This window comes from Anabas testudineus, chromosome 18 (assembly GCF_900324465.2).
Source record: "Anabas testudineus chromosome 18, fAnaTes1.2, whole genome shotgun sequence".
Taxonomy (NCBI): Eukaryota; Metazoa; Chordata; class Actinopteri; order Anabantiformes; family Anabantidae; genus Anabas; species Anabas testudineus.
Window position 1 is genome coordinate 22,071,872 of NC_046627.1, and position 23,145 is coordinate 22,095,016.

A 23,145-nucleotide genomic window follows, 5' to 3' on the forward strand; every position below is an offset into this window, starting at 1 on the left:
TGAGATTCAACCTCCTTTATATACCTGCACTGTAATATCCAGTGGTTCTACATCACAGCAACTCACAGTTCAACCAGAGAATGAATATCATGTGTAATTTGGTACAGTTTCCTCAGCCAAAGTGTTGTGAAAATGTTTTTTCTAAATCACCTGCTTGCTGCAGACTATTTGAAGACAAAGTGCAAGGACTAATAGAGACAGCCAGAGGCATCTGAAAGCTACATTTCATTAGCTCGCTTGTCCACTCGTATTCTAGGCAACCGTAACCAAATTCAAAATTCGGCAACGACCACGTCAAGCGTCTTTGATGATCTATGTAGTGATGTTGAATCATCGTCGTGGGACCCGTTCGGGACTCAGATCTGTGGTGTAATTGAAAACACAGCGTCTGTCTGGAGGCTGTAAATAGCTACCTGTCAGAATCTAAAGAAGCTTAATGTTGCTTGGCAACAAACACAGAAAGTAACACCGAGCTGGTCATTTCAATGTGAAATGTGACTTGTGATAAGCCTCGTGGATTTGAGGCTGTGGGATCATTCAGGTGGTTAGATTAAGGAGACCACCCATATGTCACTGCGTGTCAAGCAAGCATGTTTCATCTGCATCCACATTTTTTCTCTTTTTCTTCTAGTTGCTAAGGATTAGTGTAAAATACATGTCTGAGATCTCACCTTTGTCCACTTTACAGTGAAAAGTAAAAGAGGAAAAAAGGGACTTGATAGTTGATGAAGCATTTTCCTGTGGTTGATTATGAGTTTGCATGGTCGATACAGTTTAAACCTCCTAATTATATCATTCTGTGACTTTTTACCACCATCAAGTTTTTCATGTTGTTCAAAGTGGGGCTACGAGCATTCAAGAGATGTTACACGTTAGATGTGTCAAAAGTATGTTGAATCCTAATTTATATTTAAGTTTTGCCTGAATTTTAGCCATTCAGCTCCCCCGTAGTAATACGCTGCAGACATTACAGCATGTAAAGACACTGGTCTCTCTTTATTTCTCTCTTTTTCTCAATGCTGCGTTTTTGCTTCGCTTTGTTAGCCTAACCTCGATTCACTTTCCCCGAAGGCAACCAAACGCGGGGTTCGGTAAGCACAGCATGCACGTTGTGAATGAGAGGAAAGGATGATGAATGGAACAAAGCTGCATATATTTTGTCTAAGACGGCTTAAGTGAAGTCCCTACATCCTCCTTAAAAGACCTCTTGACGTCACAGCAGGCAAGAGCTTGGCAAACAGTGGCCAGGGCTTTTGTACATACAATTTATACTCTACTGTGTCTGTACAGTGTCTACCCAAATCCACGCTTGCTTCCCTAATATTCTTCACTGCTTTTGTATGTTTATCTTCATCCACTTCTTACTATGCTTGACCACAATATAATGTATTCGATAGCGAAAAGTAAGTTGGTGCAGTATGCCAACAGTGGATATTTGGGCATAGCTTTACAGAATAGAAAAGACATCAAAGCCATATTTACAGAACAAAAACATGTATATTTAGATAATCTGTTCTTGTACATCCCTTCTTTCTGTTTTCTGTAGTGCTGTAAAGCCACAAGTCAAGAAACCCAACAACAAGATTAAATCCATAGCATCACACTACAGTGAATGTGATAAGAAAAAAACTTTAACTGCAATCGAAACATCTAAAACACTTAAAGTAGGACTTTGTTGTGAAGTCATACATTCACAGTGTGGGTTCACCCGTCATAGTGTGACCAATCCGTGACTACTGTTCTTTCAGGGAGGCATCTGCCAATCAGGAAGCTCTTCAGGGCCGCATCCCACAACGCACCGAACTTCTTTTTGCTTCATCACTTCTTCTACCTTAATATTTGATGCTTTAGTATTGATTTTGTTTCTATAATACACGTTGATACCTGCACTGTGTGAACTTTTCCAACTTGTTTTGTTGTGTTTCTGATGTGAAGGCATATGAAACCCATATTTGTATGTTTTAGGATATGAATTCTGTGTATCTTGACATTTCAATCCATGATATGTTGTTGGACTTTAATGTTGACTGAGGAAAGAATGCCCAAAAACACTCCCTGTATTGTGTTTTCTGCACTAAATAAAGTTTGCTGCATTTTGCTTTGAACTCTTATCAACTTTGCTTTTGAATTGTTACATCATCTGAACTGACCAGTAAGATATATGACATTTACCTAGAGACGGATGATCCATTTATGTATGTGTGTAAAGTCATTTCAATGTGGAGATCCCAAAGTGGATCTAGACCCTTCTGGGGCTACTATTGCTCTCACGACCCCCATAGGAGCTAGTTTCAATCTAGTCCCCTCCTGGGTGCTGTTCCAGTTCAAACAGTGTTGTAGATGATACTATAGAACATGGTTTCTTCATTATGGCGCTGGAATCTAGGAATTTGGAACGTTTAATTTTACACAGGGTAAATAGGACGTGATGTCTTTTCATCTCCCCTTGACACAAATGAACACATGCATGTCTCCAACCCTGTCTCCCAAAATATGCATCTAATTGACGCTTAGTATGAACACAACAAGCTTACAGTATGTTGGTAAAAGTAAATGGAAAATCGCACATCCAGCATGTTGATACTGAACATATTAGCTTAGGAGTTAGCTTAGGGAAAAATAGTTAACAGTCACTTTTATTGATATTTGAACATTTGAGATATTTGAGTTCATCATCAACTCCACTTGAACAGTTGTACAAAATTCAACAAAAAATACCTCCTCACTACCAAATTATTATTATGTATTTATTGATTAAATTCATGACAACTGAAAAAAAATCACATAAATCTTTCTTCACTATGGGCTATATACTGTAGTTCTTATTTTCATTGGCGTCCTGATGGTGTGGGTGGTCTAGCCAGATATTTTCATTAACATCACATTAGATGTTTCCCTTTGCGACGGTCCATGGGAAATCAATTCTTGTGTAGCACAACCATGCAACCGGGCATTGTTCACATGTGATGTCCTAACATGCATTCAACAGAAATGTCGGACACCTGTTGGTGGAGGATGGATTGATGTAAAGTTTACATAAAGGCTAAGAAGAAATGCCCATTTTAACTTTTAGATGGACTGGAGCCCTCTTTCCTCCATAACCTTTGATTTTTTTAACACCTTTGTCGTGATTATAACATTGTTAATGCATTGTTAACAATTGTTGATGTTGGAATAATGCATTACAGGCAAACATCAGGATAAACCTACAAAGATGGGCTTCATATACACTCACAGTAAATATAAAGAGAAAGATTAATGAAAAGAAAGCAATTTTTCAGTTGCTGGATTTGATCCCTCAGCTTTCGGCTGCATTAAGCTGGAGATCCTCTTTGATCTCGTATCTCATGACTAAGCTTAAATAAAAGAAAATACTGCTTCTAAAAATAATCATTGCTTTCAATAGACCTATTTTTGGAGCCTATAATATTAGGATGCTATTTCACATGTTTATTAAACCTCACGAGCCTCAAAATGCCTCATGTTCTCACATGATGATAAGACATGTTGCATGCTGTGTCTGTCAGTGTCCTTATCAAGACATATGTGGAGAATATTTCGAATTGCATAATACAAGGAGAGACAAAATCAGATCAGACGGCATCAGATGAGATCAGGTCACTTCCGAAGGGAGAGGAGATAATGTTGCTGTCAACTGCAGTGGCTCTTTAAGCTGTTTAAGCATAATGTCATTTAAAGATGATCCCATGTTGACCCAAATGCACATGCTTTCATGTCTCAATTACATTGAAAACCAAATGAAGCATCAGGGCTACAAAAGCATGAAGAAGTACTACCTGATACAGGTGTAATACAGATGTTACAGTGGAAGAATTTACTCTAAGAAACAGATTTGGAGGGCACAGAAATGCCCACACACAAGGACAGAGGGAGAGAGAGCAACTGCAACAGGCAGGACGAAGAACAGAGCAGCTCACAAAGTGAGTGCTGCATGTGAATGAAGCACTGCGGTGTTGGAGCTCCTCATCAGCTGCATGTGTCTGAGTGGTGATGCTACAGTAAATGAGGGGAAAGGAAAGAAAGACCAGTGATTGTTTGGCTAAAAATAAAATGATTTCACAACTAGACTACTTTGCATGGGTTGGGCTCAGCTGCATACGTTCACTCCTGCATGCAGTGACAGTTTCTACAGTGCAGACTCCGCTGGTGTCGATGGAAGTCGTCCCCTACACAAGAGGAGATGAATTTAAATATTACACAAAGCAGTAGTTGCTATTCTGGGGGAAAATGTACGAGAAATGTAAGAGACTAAACGACATTGTGTGTCTATTTAAGTATCTACTGTGTTTAAAACATCCAGGTGTTTGATGAAAATTAGCAGAAACAATGATCAGTTCAAATGCTTTTATAATACTGCTCAGACTGTCCCAACATACTGTAAATCGCAATTCAACCTAAATAGATGATGTTGGTTGTTTGTCCCCACCCCCTCATGAAACCCATAGGGCAATTAAGAGATGCCTCTATGGGATTCATGAGGGGGTGTTAAACGTTGTCTTAACATTGGTTTCACATTGAAATTGAGAAAAAAACAGTCCCATGCATCCACCCAAACCTCTTCTAAACAAGACACCAGTGTTCAGTCGTCTTTCTAATATTTCTGATGATATAACATTTGCGATCTTCAACTGTGCCGTGCAGCTCTGTGAGGCTGTAAATATTTAACAATGCTTGACAAAGACCTATGTCAGTGAGGTAACATTGTCACAGTGACATTAACATGCACATGATGATGATGATTTGTAAATATTAAATATCATAATCAGCTTTTCCAAACTTCTTTATAAAATCCCAAATTAAAAAGTCACCATTCAGTCCCTCATTCAGCATGACCTAATGAAACATTCTGCAGTTTGCTCAGATGTCAATGGTATTGATGATGATGTAATTTGAGATTATGTCACTGATTAACAAATCAGCACTGCTCAGCAATCAATCATTCGGTCTGCATCAATACTCTTACATAACTATTTTTAGGCGAGATGATTCAGAAAGTGGAAGTAGCACGTGTGTTGTCTCCCAAGCTCATCATCATGCTTGCTACTAAAAAGACACAGTGTAATTGGAAGTGCTAATGTTGCTAACGTGCTTGCCTGTTTACGCCATTTACTGATTCACATGCTCAAATCCAGGAGGCATTAACTCAACTGTGGGGTTTGTTCTCCGGTTGCTGGGGCAAAGCAAGGTTATCAGTAACATAGAGAGTGTGACACTATCCGCTCTGACTATCAATAATGCTCACTAGCGCTACCATATCCCCTGAAGGAGGTGAGAGAGAGCCCTGATACTCTCTTTGGGAAACCGGAGAGCAACTGGAGAAAGGCGCAAGATAATACAGAATATAAGAGCTGAAGAGAAGGCAGGACACAGAGGAAGCAACAAGACGAGATGTGAGAAAATTATTCGTGTGTTTAATGGGGCTCAGTGGGTTTTGGTGTGTTTGAGAGGAACGAGGAAGATGCAGCAAAGAGATAAGTAAGACAAGAGGATTACCTATATGCAGACAGGTTGGTTCGGTCTCCAGATACAGAAAGAAAGAAAGAGATGGAGGTACAACATGAGAGAGTTAAGAGTGAGAGGTGTGGAGAAACGATCACTTCTCCTCAGCACAGGAAACACAGTGCAGTGCTTCCAGCATGTCTCTGCTGAGTGCTGGATTGCAGGGAAAGAGGAAAAAAAAAAAAAAAGCAGGAAGCTTCGGAAAGAATATGAGTGAGACAGGAAAGCAGAAGGATATACCTTCTATTTATAAACACGAAACAGAACATTTGGATAGGGCTATGGAAAATAAAACAGAGGGAGAAAGAACAAATGGGGAGTAAAAAGAAGACAAAGGCACGTGAGATGAAACGATGGATGGATAGAAAGAGGAGCTGTCAGTGAATATACTCAGAAAACGAATAAGAGGGCTCCGAAAGGGGCGGGGGGGAGCAGGAATATGTTTACCTTGACTGCAACAGGAAAAGAAAACAAAATCACCAGAAATCCAAAAACTGTAGCTCCATAAGTGAAACAGCCTCTGCAGTGGTTTGCTCTAGGGCTGCATGGATTACAGCACGCCCGCATGCCCACATTCACTAAATAATCAAAAGTTAAGGCAGGATTGAGGTTACAGTGTGCTGTGCAGGTAGGAGCTCTGTTTGCACATCAATCCTAATCGAAAACCGCTGCAGCTTATTGCACTGATTAAAATAACACACAGTAAACCAAGTACTGTGCTGCAGTACCACAAATAAAAGAGACTAAAACAAGTCTTTGTCAAGTCTTTTGTGTTTTTGAGTCCTCAGTTGTTGCAGACACAGAAAAATATTTTGTCTATTAGATTTGTTTGACTGAGAACTGGTTCTGCAGTATTTTACCCTGAGCACTGATTTGGATGTTTGTTGTGTGAATAACATCATCATTAAGCCTATCTTACACTTGTGCTCGTATGTTGCTATGGACAACAGCATCAGCTTCTGGGTAAGGTAAAAATGCATCATGAATGTGAGGTGCAGTGAGGAAGCTGGTGTTTCCTCTGTGCCAGCCCAAGGCCGCCCACTAGTGGTAGAGACCCGGGATTGCAGCAACACTAATCACCGCATTAAACTGAAGACTTATATCAAGAACACTGAAAGGAAATGCAATAAATAAACAAATAGCATATTCATAGTCCATTTATTGCACTTTGGATGTCACTAATTAGAACAAGTGCCACCACAAGGTTCACAGTTGTGGTTTTAGTGACACGCTACTGGTTGGATCACCATGAAATCTGGATTAAACTTCATTTCAAACACAGATTAGTTACCGCTCCATGTTTCCACTGTTCAGAATAGATTTGCACAAAGTAATGTAGTCTCTCTGTTCTTTTGTCATCATTGGAGGACGTGATTGTCTTGTTTGAATCTGTTACAATTATCATCACGGTCATTGTCGTCATCATCACAAATGTCAGAATAACGTGTAACCCAGATAATCTTTTGTAGTTATTTCTTCCTATTATATAACAAGTGTGCCGGAGCCTCATACATCTATTTATAGCCTCAGTGTGGAAGATTATTTTTAAGCTTAATTCTTTTGAACCTGTGTGATGAAGGACGAGACTGACCAACAAAAGCGAATGACTGAAGTTTGTAATGTCTTTGTGTGATGGTATAAAGATCTATCAGCCTTTCACAGAATACAGTGATTAACAGAACAAAATGAACAGGCGGAAAGTCCCGTAACTTTATTCTACGTGCAATTAAAAGAACATTCACTTTACTGCTTTGCAGCACAAAACACATTTGTTCATCAAAAGAGGAAAAGTTTCTGGATTGTCCTACTTGAACAAAACCAAAGCTGAAAGGACTTCACGTTGTCCCACGTTAGTTCATAGCACACAACAATATCATGCACACAACATCATTTTTTTTATGTTGGAAGTGAAATGTTCCTCACAATAAATCGTATGATATAAACCATATTTTGTTTCTGTGAGTCAAGCCCACTTGTGGTCTCACTGGTTCGCCGCGGTGGCATTTTGTGAAACATGAAAACACGTTTTAAAAGGTGTTACGAGTCACGGTAGTGCTTATAAAAATAGTTTCCACTCCTTCCGTCCCAGATTTAGCAGAGGAGTGGAGCTGACGATTGGCCAAAGAAAACTGAAGACGTCAGTCAGTGAAGGCACCACACCAAGGCTGTCTGAGTTTCACCCTACGACACATGAAAATGTGAACCTATATAAGCAAAGCAGGACCCTCTCATTAATCAGCACAGTCAGAAAGCTTTCTAAATTCAGGAGGAAAGAAACTCACAGCGTTACAGACAAGACCAGCAAGCTCGATTCTTTTTTTTTTTTTTTTTATCAGCTGTGTGCACCTGCTTCAACTCAAGTGCAGCTGTTAGTCATCTGCTGTGATTAATCCCCCGCTCTCTAAAGCTGAAAGTCTGTTTTACACAAAGACATGCTTCCAGATAACTGTTTACGGTCACGAACATCCTCTGTGGCTCATTGTAAAGCAGGCTACAGTGTCAAAACATTGACTGCTGTTGGTGAATCACTGAAATTAGTTTTTTTTTTTCCAGTGCAGCTACAATAACAGCAGCAGAGAATTTACAGCACCACATCAAATACACATTTAATTGCATCATAGCATTATTTGTATGCTTAGACAAGAGGTTTCTCTGTCAAGAAGCGCCCTCAGTCATAAGAATAATTAAATTAAATGCATGTTTTTTTTCCACAAGGCAAGTTATTAATGTGCATTCTTCATTTCAGCTGCAGTTCATAGACGTGTCTGTCAGATAGTTTAATGACATTCATAAGTCACAGAGTCAGGCTCAGGGTGGGGGGCACCTGCCTCGACCATTTGGGCTGAGTGGAAAACAGAGAAAAGAAGAGCATCCTTTACCTTACCTACCTGACATACTTCAACTTCAAGTGTTCGTTGTGACACACGTTCAGGTTCGTGAAGGAAAAGACTGCTCAGTATTTCAGATCCTGTGTCACCGGCAGTCTGATGAGTGGAAGATGAAAATAAACAACAGCACAAAGAGTCATTAACAATGTTGTCAGCAAAGATGATTTGAACGCTGCGGGTGATTTGATAAATAGAGCTATTTTCAGTCATTTAACGACTCTGTCATTTATCACAGAATACATCTGCATCATTTATTATCTCCTTTGTAATTATGTTCTACCTTCCCCTACAGAGCTCAAGATAGTGCAGTGGATTAACATGTTTATAGTTTCATCATTGTTCAAATTAAACCTTAAAGCAAAGTTGGTAATTCCCTTTGACCCTGAGTGTTGTTATGCCATCATTACCTGTCCAGCTCACGGGTATAAAATATTTTGTACTAACAAAAAAGTGAATTCTCTTTAATGCAGTCGGTGACAATAGAGACCGGAAAATGGAAAACTGACCTAGATTCATCCATCTAGGAAAGAATTAACATCACAGAAATAGTAACCAATAGTACATTTGGTTACCACGTCCTCTTGCCGTCGTAATTATTCCGATGCAATTCAACTTTATTGTCCACCTGTATTGGCTCAAGGTTAATTATTCTTCAGCTTGCGTGACACGTCGCCCTGTCACAAATAACATAATCAAAATGTAAATATCAAACGGTTCCATTCAACATCGCAAATTCAGAGGGAAGGAAAAAATGGAAAGCATTTGAAAACATGGGGATTGTCAGAGAGAAGCAGGTTTGTTCATCAATTAGTTGTAAATGCTGTATTCTGACATTATTATTACTAATATTGTTTTAATTTCTATTTACCACTGTGTAATCGTTAAAGTCTGAGGGGAAACTGAAGCAGCTCAGTGGTACAAATCATTGTCTCACCTCACTAGACTGGTCACAGAACACATTCAACTATTAAAACATTTAAAACACCTCTGAAATAATTGTCAGCCATGTTTTTTGAATACAATGTCAACAACATTAATTTAGTTATTAGGTGATACTGTCAGCAAAAAAGGAGAAACTCAACTAAGTCGTGAGCTGTTGTTTAATTTAAACCAACAACATGATAAATGCTGGACTCACTTCAATACTACTTTGAATGAGAATGAAGAAATCTGTTGCCTCAGTGCATGCTGGGAGCGTTTTAAACATGTCTACCTGTGCAGTCACATGATCAACACTCGTCCAGTCCAACAAATACCGATCAGGGTTTTCCCCTCTTTACTCCTTAAACACAAAATAACTTCATCCAGATTTGACAAAATCAACCATCAAACTGCTTCCCAAGATGAAACGTAGCTGCATAAGAACGTAGAGGATTATTGTAGCCTGTAATTAGCATGTAAGCATGAATCAGCTGAGGTATCTTTGAAGAACAGAGTCATGTTCAAATGTAAAAAAAAAAACAACAAAATGTCTTTTGTTCTTACCTTTCAATAGCTATGCAGCAGATCCATAGAAATCAGAGCCTGGTAACAAAAGAAGGTGGGTGTTGAAGTCTGGGTGTGTCAAACTGAGAGGGGGAGGGACACTTTCAGGAAGAGCACCTGAGCACCTGTCGGCCTGTGATTCACAGGAAAGTACATGAAGTGAAGGACTGCACTGCTCCACGCCGGAGGAAAACATGCAGAGTAAGTTTGACTTTATCACACACCTTTTTACGAGAAGAGGTCGCTCTCCTGTTTGTGGGAAATGCCCTGTGTGGTGGATCTTTTGTGTAGGGCAGATAGTTTCTCATAAATTTATGTTGGAGACCAGTCACATACACGGTGAACTGTGTTTGGACACAGTTTTCTAAGTTGGAGCTGAAAGAATATATGTGTTAGGATTAGATATAAATCATTCTTGCTCGTATTTTATCTAAACCTAATCTAGTTTAGTTTAAACAGGAAAAATAGACATACACAAATGTGGTTTTAATATACATGTGTAATCTAGTTCATTAGGATTAAACAGAGAATCTGTTGAAGGCCGCAGTATTTGTTTGTTGTGGCTTGTAACATGAAAAATTCCCGTGTCTTCCATTTTCTTCCAACCCTGACGCAGGTGTCGTAAAGTAGAAAGTCCAGACTTTCTGCATTCCTTAGATTCCTCTCAGCCAACACTGACAGAGTAACACTTTTAAAGACACCTCCTGATCACATGAAACTTGTCTAAGGCTGAATGTCGGACCTCTCTGGGATAAAACGTGGGTTTTGTACACATTGATCTTACAGTTTCACTCGATCACAGGTGAAAGTGTGAAGAGAATGGCTTCCCTTGTCCTGTTTCTGTTTGTTCTCACTCTATCATTAACTTATCAGTAGTGTAGTGGAGCATTATACAAATTAGCTACCGCCTGTTTTTTTTTTTTTTGCTTTTCAGTGTGTACTGTATTTATTTGGTTAGCCACATGAAACAGAAGAAACAGAATTCAGTAAATCACCAAACCAAAGTTTTATAGCTACACTTATTTATAGAATCCAATCCATTACAAAGACAGTTCAGTCACTTGTGATACTTCAATCCCCATCGCTCTGGAGCTTTAGATGAAAGTGTCGAGTAAGTAAACGTGAAATAGAAACTGAGAGCTTGAATTATTTTACATGTGCTCATATAAGGATGTTCAGGTTGGGAGACAACATGACCTCATAAGTATTTTGTCTTTTCCTTTTTCCTCTTAAAGAGCTGGTTGATTTGCCAAAGGGCCAATGCCACATTAAACGTGGTGACCTTTGACCCAGTTGTGAGTTTAATGCAGCACAACCCAAATGAACAACTGTGCTTCAGTCACGTCTGCTAACTTTTATTTTTTTACAAACAACAGTATAATTTCTCATTTAACCTTGAGTCATCCAACAAGTTATTCATTTATGTATTATAAGAGGAACTTCCACTCACTATTGTGGTTATAAGGTTTTCATCCACACATCAATCAACACATACAGCTCGATGTGTAGTCATGTTGAAGTATGAACAACTCACTTTAACAAGACAAATATAAAATACAATGTAAAACATCCTGAATGAACATGTTGGAGTTCACTATATGATTTAATATTTACTATATAGATGTGCAGTATTTTGCTGAACTAACAACAGACATGTGTCTCTAAGGTGTTACGTCTCTCTTTCTTCCAGACGTCAGCCCTTCCAGAGGCCGCGTCCTCTCAGAGGAGCAGTTCAGCTGCTCCATCTGTCTGGAGGTGTTCGTGGAGCCAGTCTCCACACCCTGCGGCCACAGCTTCTGCAAGGCCTGCCTGCAGGGATACTGGACCCACAGCAAGAAGTTCACCTGCCCCATGTGCAAGAAGACATACTCCAAAAAACCTGAGATGAGTGTCAACAGGGTCCTGGCTGAAATCTCCTCTCAGTTCCAGGGGCTGGTGATGGCTGGAGGGACAGGTGAAGGTGGAGGGACTGGAGGAACCGCATCAAGGGGATCCACACTGAATCTGAACTCGGATCCAGGCCACAGTGGCTCTCCAGGGATGAACACCGGGGAGTTCGCCCGGGCTGGGGAGGTTTCTTGCGATGCCTGTATTGGCAGGAAGCTGAAGGCGGCCAAGTCTTGTGTGAACTGCCCCGGTTCTTTCTGCGAGACCCACCTCAGGCATCATAAAAAGGTCAGTTTGCTTTTCCTTGTTATTAAGGGTGAAGATTAAACCACAACACAGTGACTATGTTTTTACTCTTCAGCTCATAATGTTAGATTTAATAGCTCTTCAGGTTAACCTTTAACATTACTATGGTCACCACCACTTAATTACACTGTGTTTCTCTGTGGTGAATCTCCAGTACATGCAGTTTTCTATAATTCCTTAGAGGAAATGTTAACTTTCAAGCTTCCTCCAGCAGTGTTCTGCTTAGCTTTGCCATTTCTGGCCATTTAAACCACACATATACATGTGCTCATTCAAATTCATGACTCTGTCCCATCACGCAGGTGAAGACTTTGACGTCCCATCGTCTGATTGAACCCACTTTCCACCTGGAAGAGAAGATCTGTAAGAAACATGAGCGTCTTCTGGAGCTGTACTGCCGCACCGACCACATCTGCATCTGCAAGGCCTGCGCCGAGGCCACGCACAAATCACACGAGATAGTCTCGGTCGACCACGAGTGGAAGAAGAAGATGGTGAGCTGCAGCCGTTTAGCTGTTTTACCTTCCCGTGCTCAGGGTCTAACTTTGTCCCAACCCACTCACTCACACATTTCCCTGTTACAGAGTACTGTGGGGAAGAAGAGGTCAGAACTGAAACATCTGATAAAGGAACGAGCCAAGAAACTTGAGGAGATCAAACAATCCATAAAGGTCATCAAGGTAAGACCACAGACGATGTTGACTGTGTGTAAGTAGCTGGAGCCCACACAACCTGGGAGAGGCAAACACAGCATGTTTGACAGCTTCAGTGTCAGTTTTCAACTCTGCAGCTCCTATTTGATGAAATCCTCTTGAATGTTTAAGGGTAATTCACTCAACATTCATTCCAGTTATCTTTACGGTTTTCCTTTCAGACAACAGTTTGGTCGGGAAATGGTGGTTTATGAGGATTTAATTGTGATGACTTTGCGTCTAAAGGCCACGTAGCCGTTGTTGTTGTTGTTGTTGTTGTTGTTAATCTTCCTGCACCGTGTTAAATATTTACCCAATTTGCTCTGATGCTGTGTTTCTCGTGCACTAAAGCTCAATAGCTGTATTTGCACTTTTGCAGTTCTCTGGTGGACGCAGGGCTTATTAAACGTGAGCAGATCATTGCTCAAGAGTTCTGTGAGTGCACTCTGTTGCTAGAACCATTCAGATAAACCTGGGAGATTCAAATTGTTGGAGAGTCTAAAACGCATTTGCCACATTTGAATGCTGCCTGCGATGTTCTCATACCTCCCATGCGCTGCAGTGGTGGCAGAGTTTGTTTTTCTCTTTTGTGCTCAGACTCTGGTCAACATTGGATGCTGTCTAACCAGTGTGACTGCAGTTAATGTTTATCTTTAGGTTCCCACGCCCTGTTTTTACCTACAACCTCGTTTTTCCTTTACAGCTCAATGAGTACTATCAGTGGGCCAAAGGGGGCAAAATGTTCTCTCACTCAGTCCGATGTGGTTTCCTGCTTGCTATACTTATACTACACTTTAATAAATACAACAAGGTTAAGTAAGCAGAGGGATGAATATCCCAATGTTCACAAAACTTGAAACTCAAAAGCGATGTTGCTGAGATGAAAAGTTTGAGATAATAATCGTTCCTAATGTACGTCCGGTAACCTGTTAATCCAGTTATTCAAGCAGCGGACAGGCGCTTTGTGAACCACGCGGCACAATGGATTACAAACGAGCTGTGATTACTAAAACTGTAGCATTTTATGGTTGGTTGGTTTTTAATGGTTTTACAAGAGACAAAACTCTCAAAAGCTGAGAGAGAAGGAGATATGGTGATATATTTTAACAGCAAGACAACTCAAAGTACAAGATTTAAAGGAAACATGAGCACAGACATTTGATCTTGAAACAGTAAAATAAAATGAAAGCCAAAAATATGCTAAAAGAAAGTGTACCGGTACTGCAAGCTAAGATTAAATAACTTCCTTGTAGATAGCAGTGATTTATTGTACATCCACAAGTTGGGCGATTCAGAGACTATTCAAATGTTTCATAGTTAAATCAGCACAGGACAAAACTTTCGACTCGGTGTACAGTCAACACCTTAACGTCCGTGCCATGTCCACTCTTCTGCAGGCCAGCGCTCAGAAGGAGCTGGAGGAGAGCTGGCAGGTGTATGCCGAGCTGCAGCGCCTGGTGGAGCAGAGTCAGGCAGAGCTGGTGGAGCTGATAGCTACCCGACAGCGTGAGGCAGAGCGTCACGCTCAGGAACTGGCTCGAGGTTTGGAGAACGAACTCAGCCATCTGAGGAGGAGGAGCAACGAGCTGGACGCCCACGCAGAGACCCAAGACAAAGTGATCTTCCTCCAGGTAACACTGATTTTCAGGTGGCAGCCATATTGGAAGACCAGCTCCGGAGAAACCTAAGTTATGATGATCGCATTTGTTTTTTAAGTTCAGATATTTCTCAAAGAGAAGAAAATGATGCAAACTTCTTTCCAACTTTCAAAATAAGATATTTTATTGTTGGTGACCTGTCATCAGAGACACATTTGCACCACCCTATTCTGTTTTCTGTAGTTTATAGTTTCAAGTTATGTTCAGATATTTGCCTATCTTTAATTTAATTTAATCTTTAATTCTATAATCATAAATAATTTCAATCATGATCACACTCCCCCTCAAAAATTGAATTGTAGTTATTCAATATAAACTGAATTATGCTTTTTACTATTAATTTACTAAACATATTTACCTACAGTAGTTTGACCACAGTTTAAACTACTCTAGTAATAAAAGTCTACCTTAACAAGTTGTTTTTGTTACTGGATCCATGGATCAGGCAGGAGAAATAAAGATTTTAAAACATTTTCTTTTAGTTATTTAGTTATATTTAGTTGTAATTGCAGGCGGACATCCACAGTTGCACCAGCTGCATGTTTTTTTTTAACAAAACATCAAAGTCTCTATGAACAGAGCCAGCTGTTGTGCACGAGCTCCCTTGTGTATTTATCCTAGTCTGTTTATGTAGCTAAAATGTTAATTCTCTCACATGAAAGATGACTTTGAAGTTGGTCATGTGTAATTTTTTTCGAGATAGAATGAGGAGAAGCATTTTTTTTTGGACAAAGTTGAGCTCATGTTGCTCTTATTAACTGTACAGTGAATGTACAGTAAATAAGCCAAATGAGCAAATTTGTATATCTGGCCACTGTCAAGAGGTTTTCTATATAAATAAAAAAGGCAGTGCTGAAAGCAGTGGGCTTTTTCTCAGATGCGAGTCAGCAGCAGCAGCGGCAGCATATTCAGTGTGTTTTTTTCTCCACTGTAAACACTTAATTTCCCCTGAGAAGTCATTAAATTTTCATTTCATTATACCTTGTGTAACCTTTCTCTTTCATTTCCCGTAGAACCTGGCAACACTGCCGCCCTCACCGGAGCCCACTGATTGGTCGGCGGTCAGCATCAACACTGACCTCTACCTGGGAACCATCCGCTCGTCTGTCAGCAGCCTTGTGGACAAGTTCCAGGAGGAGCTTAAGAGACTGTACGGGAAAGGTAAGGGCAGCGGGCCAAGGTTAAACTGCTACAGTATGATTGAAGACAGTGATTTGTATAAGAATAAATGTGTCCTTACACAGAGTAAATCTATAAGTAACAGCGGTGTATTAATACATAATTCAGCATTCTACATGTACTTAAAATTTTCAAAAGACATATTTGTGGGAAACTACATATTCACCAATTCTTAGTACTTTTTTAGTTTTAGCGTCAATTGAAAATCAATCTCACCTAACATGATGTACTGTGTGTCTGTGTGGTTTATCTCTGCATTGTTACAATAAAATCCATCCTCTCTTGTCTAATGCCAACCACACTTCCTGTGCAAAAATCCAAATCAGGGATATGTAGGTCACTGTACGAGCACTTTGAAATATAGAAGTGACTCAGCACTGCACCACACCCACGCATTCACACATACAAGATGGTTGGACAGATGGAGATAGTAATGCTGCCGCTTGAAATGAGTGGAGAGGCAGAGAGGCGACTGACAGCAGCACATGTCTTAGATTCACATATTTGCCACCCACATGGCATCTGCTTTGACTCTTTACCTGAACGTCTTATTGACTCTCTATCTCTCTCTCTCTCTCAGAGCTCCGTAAGGTGCAGAACTACTCAAGTGAGTACGACTTTAAATTATCAACCCTGTGATTTCAGTGGCTCACACCACGAGGGAGAAAGATATTTTTGAATCTTGTGCATTGCTTACATGTGTAGTTCTCCTAATTGTCCACAAGATGGTGCCATATTTTTGCAGCAACAAGTCTAAAGTGCCATTTTGAAGTGTGATTGACATGATTTATTTAAAAGCTGTGTTAGCAATTCAGATTTTACATACAAAACATACAATCAATTTATAAATTAGGATGGATTATCATAGATTTCAGGCCCTGCAAAGTCACATGATGATTGCAGTTGCTTTATTGGTGTTTGTTGTGGTAATGTCTGGGGAAATCAGGTTACCTAAAGGCCTGTTCATTGCAAAAGGATTTTTACACAGTTAACAAGCAACATGTTCAGGCAAAAATGTTGGGACAAAATTGTCAATATGGTGACAAAAACTCCACTCTGTTCAGGTGAAGTGATTTTGGATTGTTCCACGGCCCAGAGAAATCTGGTTGTGTCCGATGATGGTCGCCAGGTTAAGTACGAAGAGCGCAAGAACTCCCACCACGAGGGCCCCAAACGCTTCAGTCCTGCACTATTCATTCTGGGCACAGAGAGTATCAGCTCCGGACGACACTATTGGGAGGTGGATGTTGGGCGCAAGACCGCCTGGACGCTTGGCGTTACCCGTGCTTCCTCTCAACGGAAGGGTGAAATCAAGCTGAGTCCTGAGGGGGGATACTGGTGCCTGTGGCTTAAAAACGGGGAGGTGAAGGCTCTCGAATCTTCTCGCCTGCCTCTCACGCTGCCATCCCAGCCTAACAAAATAGGAATCTTCGTGGATTATGAAGGAGGCCAGATTTCTTTCTATGATGTGAAAGCACGTTTGCATCTTTACACCTTCACTGATACATTCACTGACAGTCTTCACCCAATCTTCAGCCCCTGCCTCAACCAGGATGGAAAGAACACTGCTCCTCTTATTATCACGCCTGTTAAACACACCTGAGGCAGTTAGTCAGCATAAGGTGAAACATGAGCAGAACAACAAGAAAAGATTGTTTTTTATATTGCATGTTGAACAGATTACCTTACCTTATATCTGGTTTTCTTCTAAAGAAACTTCATGACAACTTTACTTACAGAACCTCAGACCACCTGCCAGCTGATAACAAAACAATATAAATAAATAAATAAATAAGATCCTATAAATGCCACTGACACACATAGTGACTGGTTTAAATCAATAAAATCAAAGCAAGCGTTGTGTTACCGGTTAGTGTTTGGGTCAAAGGAGACCCAGATGTAATGCGTGTGGATTATTGACTGATGTATTTTCCTTTATTGTTTGCATAAAAACTTGTGAATGAATTATTCAAATGGCCTAATTTGACCTTTGGCCATTTGAGTCCCAGTTTATTTGGACGTAGATGTTCTGAATGATGGTGTGTTTCTGGTACTTTTCTTACCATGTAAGTCTTTGACTATTTAACTGTAACTATTAGGGTTCTGGGGACTTTACATTATGGAACAATGATGTTAATAGATACAAATTAAGACTCATCTGTGGACCTATTTTTTTTTCCGAAGGACCAGGAAACTACTGTATATTGTGTTGTATATTGTATTAAATGTTTGTTATTGTACCCAATTTCTGAACTTGTTAAATAAAGATCAATACTGATGTTGAAATAATTGAATATAGGCTATTTTTTTTTAACTAATGAGCCAGAGATCTGCCTTGTAGGTTGTTCTTGTTTAAAGCATCTAACTTTTTTGAAGTATTAGCAATTAATGTCTGTTGTCTTTCTCCCTGTCCATTGTGGAGATGCTCCTATTAGATCCTTCCCTGGATTTGACCAACAGTTGGGATATGAGTTCTTCTTTGGTGTGTTTCTGTTCTTTCTCTTTCGCTCTGTCAGAGTAGGAACATTCTCGGCCCGGGGGTCTCCCAGGTTATGTTTCAGAGGGTGGTGAGAGTGAAAGAGTAAATACTGATCTGCATGTGTGGGGGGTTCCCGTAAACTGCAGTGTTGAGGTTTCTGTTTTCCTCAGTGGGCACTGCACAATCCAAAAAGACCAAATAATTCTCTGCGACATCCAGTGAACTTGATTTTGTCCACAGTGTTGATGTGCTGGGTGACGTTTTGTGTGTTCCACTACCCAGGTGCTTTCACACTGTGTCTTAGGTGGTCACATAGGCAGGTAACCATCAAGTGCTGATAACTTGGTTTATGCGCCTGCTTTTCCAGCCATTCAGTCAGAAGTGATGAAGCAAGAACTCCAGTTGCCACTGAACACAAATTTTGGAATAACCATGACCTCAATGACTGGGAATCTCCACAGACATCACTGGGGTGATTAATGTGAGACTTAAATTGAGGAATTATACACAACAGATAAAATTTGAAGATACTTTAAGCATACAGAGAAGGCAACAAGGGTACACATCATGGATTATACACTACTACAATACAAAACACTAATACAATCAATATTACCTGAAACAACACCGATTTCTGATTGAAGGGGTTAAAGTAATTTCTCTTGGAGCTTTCAGAACCATGACCATGGCCCATCTGGGGTAAAAGGAGAGGGAGGGGGATATATTTTGGGTCTGAGGTGTGTGTTGGTGTGGGGGAGCTAAGGGTGGAAGTGGTCACAGTCTCATATGTCAGTGTACAACAGAGTCTCGAGGCAGCTGCTCTCTGGTGAGTGCCCCCAAATCTCTGCCTTTCGTTCTCTCTTTACTCTCTCCTGTGTTCTGATTTACAATCTGTCACATCTGCTCTTCTGTGCACCAGTGCAAATCTCTTAGGGGACTGTTGTAATATTTTCTGGATAAAAAAAAAAAAAGAATTATACATATGTTTGACTGCTAAAGATTTTTAGCATGAGCTAAGGATTTTTTCATACAGAGTAAAATCAATATTCTGAAATGACAAGCTTGTATTTTTTAGATATTTCTATGTTACATTAAGTCAGACTTATGCTTACAACAAGAAAGCACTGCAGGACGGGTCACTGGGCCGATATTTTTGGATGTTAATCTGGTCTGCCATGAATAGGCCACCTAGGCCTCAAGCAGGGAGCTGCTTGTATTAAAAGTGAAACTTACACACTTACTTTCTCTTATACTCACACAAACATGCAGGTCATCATATGTTATAATTAACATGCTCTAAAATAGTGATACAGACTGACTTTAAAAGAAATGCTAATGATCATTGCTCTAGAAAGTTAATATACCGTATATTTCAAATCCATCTGTTCTTCCCCAAGATTTACAGTGGCTCATTTATTGGAAAAAAAAATCTAAAATGAAAAGTTGTATCAAACCTTAAATTGTCAAAATAGGTGATTTCACAGTCCTTGGCTTAAATGTGTAACAATAGATGAGTCCAGTCATGCTTTGCTTAGTAGATTTGCTTGCAAATGACTCCAAATAAAGTCCTGCAATCTAACCCTAGCAACCTCAATATCACAGCAGGTTTGATGCCCCGTTCAAAGGCTGGTAGCTTGTGCTGAAAATGACCCTCCCTCTCCGCCGTCTAGGAATGGCCACCACTGGGAACCTTTCTGAAGAGCAGGTGCACTGCTCCATCTGTCTCGACGTATTCACCAACCCTGTATCCATCCCCTGCGGGCACAACTTCTGCCAGAGCTGCATCCTGGGATACTGGAAAACCAGCCCTTTGTATCAGTGTCCTATGTGTAAGAAGTCCTTCCACAAAAGGCCTGATATTAGTGTTAACACTGTGCTGAGGGAAATTGCCGAGCAGTTCAAGGAGATTAGGGTTAGAGGTGTGGAAGGGAAGGTGAGCAAAGAGACTGAAAAGGGGCAAGAAAAGAAGTGGACAATGGAAAGAAGGAAAAGAGAAGATGAGGAGAGGCTGTTGGAGAAAGATCAGAAGCAGCAGCTTCTGGAGGAGCTGAAGGAGAAGCAGGGGGAGAAGAGGAGCAAGAAAGAGGGGTCAAAGGAGAAACCAGCACAGGGGATGCCAGTGCAAGAGGACTTACCTCCATTAATCCCTTCACTGGCAAACCCTCAGGCCTCTCCTCCTCCGTCACCAATATTCAAGGCGCCCTCCCAGCCAACAGCTCAGGATGCACCTCCACAGCTGCCTCAAACTGCTGCTTCTCCGACTTCTCAGACTTTGCCGTCACCTCTTTCCTGTTCACTCCTACCTACTTCCTGGGAGGAGGTCTTGTGTGATGTTTGCCTCGGTGAAGGGAGGCCAAAAGCGGTCAAATCCTGCCTTGTGTGTCTGACTTCTTACTGTGAGGAGCATCTGAAATCTCATGGCGCCAGATTCACCAAGCACAAGCTCATGGAGCCTGTACCCAACATGGAGGACAGGATGTGTCCAAAGCACGAAAGACTCCTGGAGCTGTTCTGTAAGAAGGATCAGACCTGTGTTTGTGTACTCTGCACTGAGACGGACCACAGGGCACACTACACTGTCCCCGTGGAGCGGGAATGGACAGAGAAAAAGGTGCGACAGATCATGCAAACACCAACTTCACAGGGGTAGAATCACTTTTTTTGGTGTGATAACACACTAACACAGGTTTGTGTGTCATCACACGTGAGCACAGCAGCATCACTGCTCCATCTGTGTCTACTATGGAAGGATTTAGGTACATTAACAAAGTGTAGGTCACCTGCATTAAGTAAGTGCTCACAGTCAAATATATGCATTCGAAGAAATACTGAAGCTCATTGCTAAATGTTAAAAAGCTCAGAGATAACGGTAAAACATATTGGGGCTTTATTTTCTATGGCTATAACACACAATGCTTCTGTCAAGGTGGAAAAATATCACATACATATGACAAGCTGGAGGGAAGTATTGAATAAGATTATTGTTTACACGAGGTTATGTCGGTCATCAGCTATGTACAGTATATGTGAAATGATGTTGTGCAGGCGCAGCTGAAGAGGACAGAAATAGACGTCCAACAGATGATCCAGGACAGAGTGAATAAGGTGGAGGAGATCAAACACTCTGTGGAGCTCAATAAGGTGAGTAACAAACTGAAATCGCTGCATTTACACGCATGATTGTTCAACATAGGTTTGAGCATTTGTTTCTGTGTTTTTAGGCCAGTGCTCAAAAAGAGATCGATGAAAGCATGCAGGTCTTCTCTGAGCTGGTGCGCTCCATCCAGACAACACAGGCCGAGCTGGTTTTAGCTATAGAGGAGAAGCAGAGGCAGACAGAGCGCAGGGCTGAAAGTCTCATCACTGAACTGGAGCAGGAAATCGCTGAGCTGAAGAGGAGGAATTCGGACTTGGAACATGTTTCTCGGACTGATCACATTCACTTCTTAAAGGTGAGAGATGTTTACGTTATTTCTGCTTACAGTGCCCCTCCCTGTTTCTATACGGCAATGTATTTTAAACACATTGAAAATATGCTGTATATTCCTAATATTTATAGTTTAGGTTTTGTAAACAGTATAATTGTAATCTTACAAAATTACGTTTCCTGTGCTGCATCTCTCTGTAGAGTTTCCCAGCTCTCAGGACTCCTCCTTCTGTTAAAGATTGGTCTGAGACCAGTGTTCCCACTGACATGTGCGTCGGCATGATCCGGAGATCCGTGTCCAAACTGGAGGCGACGTTAAATGAAATGATTGACAAACTGGCTGAAAGCGGTATGGTTTTATGGCTCTCTCTGCATGTTGGTTTTGAGATAAGAGCATTGCCAGTATATCTAAAAAGAAATCTGTTTTTTTATAGAGATACAAAAGATTCTGAAATATGCAGGTAAACTTTTTTGTTATTTTGCATTTGATTTAATTTAATTGTCATCTCAGATGCTTCTAACATAATAAATTCTTGCTATGTTCAATGTTTCTGCAGAGGACGTCACTTTGGACCCTGACACAGCCAACCCATGGTTGCAACTCTCTCAGGACAGACATCAGGTGAGACACCTGGGAGCGTGGCAGGACCTCCCAGATCACCCTGGACGTTTTGACACAGTGGTCATTGTCCTGGGCCATGAGGGATTCACCGCGGGAAGACACTACTGGGAGGTGCAGGTTGGGGACAAGGATGACTGGTACCTGGGTGTAGCCAGGTCTTCTGTCAACAGAAAGGGAAGAATCTCTGTAAGCACCACTCAAGGCTACTGGGCTCTAGCCATGAAGAAAGGCCAGGGGTACCGGGTGTCAACCTCTCCACCTATACTGCTCCGCCTTGACCCCAACCCTAAGCATGTGGGCGTGTACGTGGACTATGAGGAGGGCCAAGTATCGTTTTACGACACAAGGGCTCGGACTCATATTTACACCTTCAAAGATAGATTCACAGAGAAGATCCTGCCCTTCTTCTACTTGTACTGCTGCGACAAAGCCTCTGACACCATTGTGATCTGTCCTGTGAACGAAAAAAGTGTGATCAAACAAAGCTAAGGACGTGTTGGGCAAAGTCTGCATGAAGTTAAAACTGTATTGTATAGTAGCAGTTTGTCATGAAATCCAGTGTTTTATGTGTTCTGTTTATTCATCACATGAATCCACATGAGCTCAGAGAAGTTTCCATGCGTCCATTATCCTACCTGCTTTTAAATAGCTAAATAGCTAATAAACTACACTAGTAGGTGTAGGTGGTAGTGTAATATTTACTGTGCAAATATGAGATTGGTAATTCATTTTCTCATATAGCTATTGGCACGCTAAGTGATCAAGCCTGTTTTCTAAAATGATCAGCTCCTTTGAACAAATGGCCTCTCGACAAAATGTAAAGGAAGTGTCGTCTTCTCTCCCACGATGTTTCGCATGCTGGTTTTTGTTTTTGTGTTTGTGATTCATTGTGTGTTCCGTGCAACAATAAATGTTCTCTCAGATTTTTCCCAATTGTGGCTGTTTCTGCTACTGTGCACAGTAAGTTTCATTTCAGTGAAACGCTGTCACTTCACCACACCC

At 40.9% G+C, this 23,145-nt stretch overlaps 2 protein-coding genes and 1 long non-coding RNA gene across 4 annotated transcripts; 2 read left to right on the top strand and 1 right to left on the bottom strand.

Annotated features, from left to right (window-relative positions):
- Positions 1-6,759: 6,759 nt before the first annotated feature.
- Positions 6,760-9,935, bottom strand: LOC113157198. The gene is made up of 3 exons (XR_003298437.1): positions 9,894-9,935; positions 8,409-8,504; positions 6,760-7,701 (listed from the first exon to the last, which is right to left on the bottom strand). It is a non-coding gene; the product is annotated as an uncharacterized LOC113157198 (long non-coding RNA).
- Positions 9,936-10,006: 71 nt separating this feature from the next.
- On the top strand, positions 10,007-17,909 carry LOC113157726 (E3 ubiquitin-protein ligase TRIM39-like). The gene is made up of 8 exons (XM_026353347.1): positions 10,007-10,094; positions 11,584-12,068; positions 12,389-12,580; positions 12,671-12,766; positions 14,176-14,409; positions 15,450-15,597; positions 16,196-16,222; positions 16,680-17,909. Exons 1-8 carry the CDS (start codon positions 10,088-10,090, stop codon positions 17,216-17,218), a joined length of 1,728 nt encoding a protein of 575 aa, XP_026209132.1. The 5' UTR covers positions 10,007-10,087; the 3' UTR covers positions 17,219-17,909.
- Positions 17,910-18,875: 966 nt separating this feature from the next.
- Positions 18,876-23,057, top strand: LOC113157563 (E3 ubiquitin-protein ligase TRIM39-like). Of its 2 annotated transcripts, none has more exons than XM_026353132.1 (7): positions 18,876-18,920; positions 19,697-20,705; positions 21,140-21,235; positions 21,316-21,546; positions 21,723-21,870; positions 21,956-21,982; positions 22,079-23,057. In XM_026353132.1, the coding sequence occupies exons 2-7, from the start codon at positions 19,740-19,742 to the stop codon at positions 22,630-22,632; spliced, it is 2,022 nt and encodes a 673-aa protein (XP_026208917.1). In that variant the 5' UTR covers positions 18,876-18,920; positions 19,697-19,739; the 3' UTR covers positions 22,633-23,057. The 2 variants fall into 2 exon arrangements, with proteins under 2 accessions (XP_026208917.1, XP_026208918.1); XM_026353133.1 differs by having other exon boundaries at positions 18,901-18,920; positions 19,765-20,705.
- The last annotated feature ends 88 nt before the right edge of the window (positions 23,058-23,145 follow it).

What these genes read in the sequence shown, in the direction of transcription:
- LOC113157726 (XM_026353347.1), top strand. An exon ending in ACCTCAGGCATCATAAAAAG is followed by an intron (nt 12,069 to 12,388) that starts GTCAGTTTGCTT and finishes CCCATCACGCAG; the next exon opens with GTGAAGACTTTGACGTCCCA. An exon ending in TAAGAGACTGTACGGGAAAG is followed by an intron (nt 15,598 to 16,195) that starts GTAAGGGCAGCG and finishes TCTCTCTCTCAG; the next exon opens with AGCTCCGTAAGGTGCAGAAC.
- LOC113157563 (XM_026353132.1), top strand. Translation starts at nt 19,740, where the DNA reads ATGACCCTCCCTCTCCGCCGTCTAGGAATGGCCACCACTGGGAACCTT. An exon ending in GGGAATGGACAGAGAAAAAG is followed by an intron (nt 20,706 to 21,139) that starts GTGCGACAGATC and finishes GATGTTGTGCAG; the next exon opens with GCGCAGCTGAAGAGGACAGA. An exon ending in AAAGATTCTGAAATATGCAG is followed by an intron (nt 21,983 to 22,078) that starts GTAAACTTTTTT and finishes ATGTTTCTGCAG; the next exon opens with AGGACGTCACTTTGGACCCT.